Below are 8,029 nucleotides of genomic sequence, written 5' to 3'. Positions count from 1 at the left end.
CGATACACAAAACTGACGGTTCGGTACATCCCACGGTTTTGACGTCTCGGTTCGGTTCGGTTCGGTTCATTTAGGTGGAGTGGGGGGTTTAGAAAGCTAAAATTGCTCCTTTTTTTTTAAACAGTGCTTTAATTAACAAATTGTGTCCTTGTTTTTAAATTAATTCAATTACAAGTAAACGTTTGGCAAGGATAAAAAAAATCATCTGCTAATGCTGTAAACTATATAGGAGCCCTTACTTGCACATTACTATAACATTAAAGCTTAACAACAGAGCCTAGACTTTTAGCCTAAATTCAGTTGCTATTTATTTTTAGATATAATAATAATCAACACTCAAGTAACAAATTGTATGAAAACATGTAAACTGCACATAAGGCAGTTTTTACATTAACATTTTTACTCTAATTTATTATTGAAATATAATCATTTACACAGTTGCTGTCATTTTCATGACAGATATTTTAAACATACATTAAATAATCAAGATGTCATTAACAGGTTAAGTAAAATATAATATATAGGCTAATATAGTGCATTTATTTAGTGAAAGAGTTCATTTCCTTAGCAAACCAACAAGCTGTGGACACTGAATGACTTGCCTGAGGTAACGTTAAATAAAGCTGTGAAAAACTAAGCGTTTTATTGACGTATTTCCGCTGCTGAAACACTGACTGAGCGATTACACGAGTTATGATGCCTTTCAGTAAGTATACTGTATCTTTCAACATACCTTCAGGTGTCCATTCATGTTTATTCTGTAACTGAGGAAGAGAATCGCGTTTAATCGCGTTTACTCGCGCTCCGCGCTGCCGCTTTAAATGAGGAGCCTAGTACGGTGATCTGTCACGCCACATCAAAGAGCGCCAAAACGACATTTAATGTTTGAATTTCGTGATCAAATAGACAGAATTTGAAAGATTACACCTTGCTTATTATCGAATGTAACAAAACACTGAGCTTATTGCGATCGTGGTTGGTGTATCGCGGTTTTTCGGTTCGGTTCGAATATCGTTACACCCCTACTATCTAACCTATCTATCTGTCTGTTTCTCTCTCTGTCTATATATCTGTCCATCCATCCATCCATTCTAAATATCTGTCTATCTCATTCCAGCCGGTTCCATTCACTCTGGACAGTGTGGCGAACACTGTTCACACTTTGTTTGCTGACAGCACCCCTGTGGTCCTGCAGCTCGCCCCCAGTGAGGAGGTATGACCACGCCGAATCTCTGCTTCATTATTAGTCAACACTAACCACACACAGATGACACACACTTCTCTTATTTGCTCTACAAATAAAGATGCACGTGAGAAATGCTTGATGTAATGAAATGAGACCTACTATAAAGAACATTTTATTGGACTTCCCAACATGCAACATTTATTTATTTATTGAAAGTATTAACACAAAAAAGTACAGTTGTTAAATGTTAAATTGTTAAATTATATATATTTTTCTATTTTAAGAAAATACATTTTATTAATAATTATTGTAATATTGTAAGAAACAAATTGTATACTTTTATCTTATTATTTCTCTTTTGTCTCTCTTTTTTAATTGTCTTATTTGCTGGTATGGCACTAAAAAAAAGTGCTAACTATGTTTAATTATATTTTTAAAAAAATCTAAATTATAATTATTATAAGATATTGTTTATAATTATTAAATTAAATTTGTTTTTAAACTGATAGACGAGTCTAAATAATTGTTTGTGGTAATCACCAGAATGTCACATTTGTTGTTAATAGATCATGTATTGAACCCAGATCATTAATTTAATAAGCGTGTGATATCAGTAAATGTCTTGATGTTGTGTGTTTTAGAGGCTGTATATGATGGGAATGGCCAACACTGTTTTTGAGGATCTGCCCGTGACCCTGCAACAGATCCGTGGACGTCTGTCCCAGGATGGATCCATCCTCACGTCTCTTCCTCTCAGCTCTCTCAGCCGTAATAACGAGGTGAAGATGTGGTCACGTGACCCTCACCATCATAATAGCCCAACCTCCAGCATGGAAACACAAATACACATAATTCAATGAACCACAAACTGAGGTTTACTTTGTCCGAAAATGTCGTATAAATATCAATCAATCAGTACCCTATATATAATAAATGTAACATTTATGTGTGTCTTTTATGTTTATTTATGTATTATTGTACACAGTATATGCACACTTTATGCAGACATGGACTGTAACAGTTACTGAAGCAGTTTTTCAGCCAAAATAGGAAGTGGCTTCTGCCTGGCTGAAATTATCGACATGTGAAAGTAGTTGTTGCGTATCGAAACATCAGTAGATGCATGGTGTTGTTGTTTTTTTCCCACCACAAACAAGACGCTGGTCTAAATATACTTGTTTATGTGTTTGTTTCAGGCTGATCTCCTGTTCCTGTCTGAGGTTCAGGTGCTATATGACATCTCAACTTTGGTCAGTTTCTCTGATGCACTTTCAATTTTATGGGTTCATTTTTGTTTCTTAGTTTGAATAATTGTTGTTTTGTTTATCTGGCCATCTTTGAATCTGCTTGTTTGTCTCATGTAGCCAGTTTCTTCAGCAACTTTATTGATTCTGTGTTATTGAAGCGTCTTTGTTGTTTGCTACAGCTGCAGAAACACAAGCATCTGGCTAAAGACCCGGCTCCTGACCTGTACTCCCTCGAGCTCGCGGGATTGGAGGAGATCGCCCGCCGCTACGGCACAGACTCCCCTCAGTTCGCGGACGCTACCAGGATCCTGACGTCTGCTCTGCAGAAGGTACTGAGCTTGTGTCTGTCATCTCAGGTCTTCCATTTCACTGCGCTACTTTTCCATTGCTTTCCTATGTAAACGCGCTAGACGGACGTGTTTGGCCGTTGCGCTCGCGTCTCGCATCTCACAGCGTTCTAAAAACGCAGCGCTCAAGTTAAAAGAAGTTAAACTTTTAAATGCATCTCGACACTTGCCGTTTTCACTGCCTGTGTTGAATGCGTGGTGTGTGTGAATGGTCCCGAATGGAAGATAAAACTCAAGGTTCATCTATCGCTTGTTTACATTGAGAATAATGGAAAAGCAGCGCAGTGGAATGCAAAAACATGTTCTGTGGAAACGGCTCCATACGGTTTCTCCTGTTTTGTTGTTGCTGGAGTATCCAAGGCATGAGCTGTATAGGCTCCGCCCTCTTCTGGAAAGTGGGAGGGGGAAACAGCTCATTTGCATTTAAAGATACATGCATGAAAAGGTTTTTTTTTTTTTTTTTTTTTTTACCCAAAAAGGGGCATTTTGGCACTTAATGATCTGTGTGGTATTTTGAGCTGACACATTCTGGGGACACTTGAGACTTTTGACATCTTGTAAATATAGTGATTTACATATGTAAAGTACATTATTTCAATAAATATTACAATTACTATTAATTACAGAATTTATTTCAGAAACTTTATTGCAAGCATGTTTTATTCAACATTTTTTAAATGGAAGATGCTGAAAGATGTTAGGATGACATGCATTAATTTGCAGTTTATCAGATGTTTTAATGATGCTAATGATATATACACACACATATACACAGTATATATACATATACACAGTATATATATATATATATATATATATATAATACATACATACATACACACACACACACACACACACACATATATATATATACTGTGTATACCGGTATGTATATATATAAAATGCTTTTAAAATAAAATAAAATAACTTTTACTGGGTAAAATTGTGTTAGATTAAAATTATTTTAATTAACTTATTAATATTTAAGACCGTGATGTAATTACTAAAGAACTACTATGACAAATAAATTTAAGTGTTTAATTAGATTTAGATATTTGCACATTTATCTAATTTATCTCTGTCGTGAACATACGATCATTATTTTTCATTTATTATATTAATTCAATTTCATTATTTAAAAAAATATATTTTTAATATAAAGATTTTAGTAGTCTTGTAGTACAATCTGTTTGTTTGTGTATGTCGGAAGTTTGCGGACGACGTCTCCAGTGTCTATGGAAACAACGCGGTTGTTGAAGTCGTGACTGTAAAGACGTTTGAAGCCCCTCTGACCAGGAAGTCACGCTCCATCCTCGAGTCCAAGCAGATCGTAAGTTTCTGTATAAACCCAAACATTCCTACTGAGAAAACCAATGATATGAAGTGTACATGAAATTGTGCTGATGTTGGATGAGGTCCACATTTCCAGCTTTATTTTTATTCGTCAGGGTACGAGAAGAAAGAGTCGGTTGAGGACCACTGCTGTAAGACGTTTAAAGTTGATTGCGTAGGCAGCACTAGCGTGATTAGCTAGCACTAGCGTGTTTATTCCTTTTAGAAATGGTAGCAATTGTTTTTAGCTTTAGTGACCACCACCTTTCAACCCATAACCTGTTTGTTTTGTTCCAAAACAAAAAGACAGTTGCGGTACTGTAGAAACCGCCATAGCTGACCTACTTTTGAACGCTGAGCCACATTGAATGCTAGCGTGTGGTTGTTTCAGAGTAACCCAGGAAGCCCCTACAACCTGGCCTACAAGTACAATTTTGAGTACGCTGTGATCTTCAACATCGTCCTGTGGCTGATGATCGTGTTAGCTTTAGCCGTCATCGCTGTTTCCTACAACCTCTGGAACATGGATCCAGGATACGACAGCATCATCTACAGGATGACCAATCAGAAGATCCGAATGGACTGATGAAGTCCGTCAAACCCCATTCCATTTTGTGTTGAGTATTGAAGTGCATTTGAATGTGTGTGTGTTATTTTTAATGTGTGTGTGCACCACTGAATTGCTTATTGTATAAATGCTTCGTCTTTTTTGACACCATCAAACACACAAATAAAGAGTATTTATTGATGCCTGTTGATAGATAGATAGAGAGAAATAAAATTGCTTGTGATGCTTCTTAATCATCGTATCTTGGGGATTTGCATAATGTGAATCTACCGAAGAGGAAAATCGGATGTTAGTATGTAAAGAATTGAAATTTAACTGTATTTATTGTTTGTTGTTCAATTGATTGTGCTCCTGAATACTGGATTTAGTGTAATTATACCATTCCTATGTACATTTGTTTGTTTAATTTGCTATAAATGTCATTTTCATTGAATATAACTATAAAGTGGAAAACTACATATTACATATGACTGTTTTTTGTGTATAGATGTTGTTAACACCTATGAAACATTGTGTTATCATACAAAATGTACAAATGTAAGTGTATCTCAAATAAAAACTCCATCCGTCACTTAAAACAAGTTTTAATGTCTTTGAGTCATAATTGCACAAGTATGCATCACTTTACTGAGCCAAACAAGGTACAGAAAGTGTAAAACACTGAAGGCTACACGTTGTTGTCTGAAACAAGAGAATTGTATTGCAACTATCTTAAAATTCAGACCTTTTAACTATTTATTTTACTTAAACGCATGCAGACATTTTGCTGCTGTTTGTTCAAAAACAGGAAGTGGTACTTTCACCAATGTTTCTCACATGACATTAACGTGATAAAACTTGTACAAACACCAGCGTCTAGACCTGCATGTGATTTTCTTGCCATCTTCTACTTTGTTTGACATGTGATACATTTTGGCACTTTTATTCAACTTTTCTAATGGTTTTCTGGCCGAGTTTGATGGTTTTGGTTTTTTGGGGGGTATTTATCAGCTGATCAGGCTATGAGACCAGATAAATACCAACTTGACCAGACTGGGGGAACAATTACATAATCTTAAACCAACACGGTTTTGTTCAAAACTCACAAGAAACCACAGAAAATATACACAATTACAGTCATTTAAAAACTTTGCTTATAGAAAACTTAGTGGTAAAACTAATGTCAAGTTGTCACATTAATTAATGCATTAAGTGTCATGAACTAACAAACAATTTTAACAATTTATTAAAGTTGTTATTTTATATTGTAAGTAGTATTTAATGTTTAAATGTACTATTGTTAATGTCAAGTCATACAATTTGAAATGTTAAAAATTGTTTTATGCAAGCATTTCACTGTAAAAAGCGATCAGCTGACTTAACTTAAAAAAGTGAGGACACCCGTTGCCTTAAAATTAAGTAAATAAACGTCAAGCATAGTTGAAAAAATGAAGTTATGTGGATTTGTCAATCGTCAACTTAATCATTTTAAGGCAACGGGTTTCCTCATGTTTTTAAGTTAAGTCAGCTGATCGCTTTTTACAGGATTAATGCAAGTATCGTTCATTGTTTTTTTTTTGTTAACGCATCAAACCTTATTGTAAACTGAAACCGGATCAGTCAAGATTCATGTTAACATGTCTAAGATTACTTGGTAGCAACATCCAACGTATTTTATAAATAAGTAAACAATATGATTCAATGCAAACGGTGACGGAAACCCATTGTCCTTTACAAACCCTACAAAAAAACAAATACCCAAGGTGTCAAACCACCTCAACAACTTTGTAGGTTGAAGTTGTGTTGAACTCTAGGATGTGGCTTTGGCTTCTGGAGAAGCGTGTAAGTGCTGTTGATCTGTTTAGGATTTTCTTCTCTGGAATATGTTGGCAACTCGATTTCAGAATACTAGAGAACAATAAAGATGAAATTAGGCGATTTCACCTCACATGTGAACACATTTGATTGATTCTGTAAGTTATTTTCGCTAAATGCATGTTTTCCTATTGCTTAAGATGTTTCGCAAATTGTCAAAGTCACTACATAAGTCAACATCATTTCACAAGAAGTTTCGAAACATCTTCAGCTTCTAGAGAAACATTGGAATAACTTGACATTTTAGCTGGAAATTTTTTACACTGGCAAAGGCAAAGAGCCGAAACGTTTGTTATCTTTATCTCTATTTACAGTAAAATACTTTTAGAGTGCAGACCTTTTTAGCATTCTTAGCTGGAAATTTTGGAAAAAATGTCTTCCATGAACTAAAATGTCAAGTGAATGATATAGCAATGTAAGTCTTACCTGTGCGGCGTTAAAGTCCTCGAGCTGCACTGGTTCGACATTCAGGCGATGTTGTCGACTTTTTGTGGGCTTCTTGATTTTAAGTATTAACAGAGCTAAAGCCATACATTATAAAACAGTGCTTGAGTACATTTCATAGAAACTCTTCATAAAAGAATACACTAAACTTAATTTAAATGACTATAAATAAGTGGACAGATTCATTTTGAAGTTTATCATGTATTTTATACTTCTTTTTGTACAGAAATCTCACCTATTATTGTGATAATCAGCACAATGTTCAATATGAAGGATGTAACCGTCATAATATTGTCAGTCTTAGATGTTGGTTGTGGCTGATTATTGTTTTCTGTTCGATTGTGATCTTGAGCAGCTTCTGTTAAGAACAGAAAATACCAGAGTTTTGTGTTTTTAAACATCAAACAGGCATCAATATTACACAGACCTGATAGAAATAAAGGTTAAAATACAAATTTGATACATAATGTGCATGATTTTAGATCATTTATTGATATAACAACAGATCAAAGATAATTTTATACACTTACCAGTGATGTAAAGTCTGGTGCCATCACTGAGATGTAGAGGGGTGCCTTTTGCACAATAATATATTCCTAATTCATCAATAGTAATGTTACTAATAAATAACCGGCTTAAAGTTAGTGATGAATATTTGTCTTTGAATCTTTCGTCATAGAATTGAGATACTGTAGAATGTGCTGAGAAAGTCCGCATTATCAACACTGGAGAATCTGTCAGTTTCTGAAAAACCCAATAAATCTCTTTTACATCAATCTGACAGTCTAAAGTCACGTTTTCCCCTAAATTCACCCGATTATCTCTTAAACTCTGTGTAGTCTGACACACCAGCAGAACTGTGAAGATAAAACACACACAGTAAAACACACAATACCTTCAACCAAAACTATCCAGTCATGTGAAGATCACAGTGAAAGTACATTGAGTAACTTAAACTTACAGAAGAGTAAAAGCTGTGGCGTCCTCATTCTGTGGTTGTTGAGCTCATATGCTGTAAGAAGGTTAACTTAACTATGAATCTTAGCGGAAG

At 35.0% G+C, this 8,029-nt stretch overlaps 2 protein-coding genes across 2 annotated transcripts in view; one reads left to right on the top strand and one right to left on the bottom strand.

The window, feature by feature from the left end:
- Positions 1–5,261, top strand: part of atp6ap2 (ATPase H+ transporting accessory protein 2) — a 9,331-nt gene extending 4,070 nt beyond the window's left edge. The window contains exons 4-9 of the mRNA XM_084417257.1: positions 1,118–1,213; positions 1,828–1,965; positions 2,383–2,436; positions 2,613–2,762; positions 3,991–4,110; positions 4,504–5,261. Of these exons, the coding sequence (XP_084273383.1) occupies positions 1,118–1,213; positions 1,828–1,965; positions 2,383–2,436; positions 2,613–2,762; positions 3,991–4,110; positions 4,504–4,698 (753 nt within the window). The 3' untranslated portion in view covers positions 4,699–5,261. The remainder of the gene's footprint in view (positions 1–1,117; positions 1,214–1,827; positions 1,966–2,382; positions 2,437–2,612; positions 2,763–3,990; positions 4,111–4,503) is intronic.
- Positions 5,262–6,241: 980 nt separating this feature from the next.
- On the bottom strand, positions 6,242–8,029 carry LOC311295757 (uncharacterized protein). Its single transcript, XM_084417258.1, has 5 exons — positions 7,940–8,029; positions 7,509–7,835; positions 7,214–7,336; positions 6,961–7,055; positions 6,242–6,567 (listed from the first exon to the last, which is right to left on the bottom strand). The coding sequence occupies exons 1-5, from the start codon at positions 7,965–7,967 to the stop codon at positions 6,436–6,438; spliced, it is 705 nt and encodes a 234-aa protein (XP_084273384.1). The 5' UTR covers positions 7,968–8,029; the 3' UTR covers positions 6,242–6,435.

The sequence above is a fragment of the Rutilus rutilus genome (assembly GCF_951802725.1).
Source record: "Rutilus rutilus genome assembly, chromosome: 8".
In the NCBI taxonomy this organism is placed as follows: Eukaryota; Metazoa; Chordata; class Actinopteri; order Cypriniformes; family Leuciscidae; genus Rutilus; species Rutilus rutilus.
The sequence above is the reverse complement of the archived record's forward strand: the minus strand, read 5'-3'. Positions and strand labels throughout refer to the sequence as shown.

Bases quoted from the DNA above. Each gene is read 5' to 3' on its own strand.
- LOC311295757 (XM_084417258.1), bottom strand. From the start codon at position 7,967: ATGAGGACGCCACAGCTTTTACTCTTCT. The intron at 7,337-7,508 runs GTAAGTGTATAA...TGTTCTTAACAG, and splicing joins CACCAGACTTTACATCACTG to AAGCTGCTCAAGATCACAAT. The intron at 6,568-6,960 runs GTAAGACTTACA...ATTGTTCTCTAG, and splicing joins AGGACTTTAACGCCGCACAG to TATTCTGAAATCGAGTTGCC.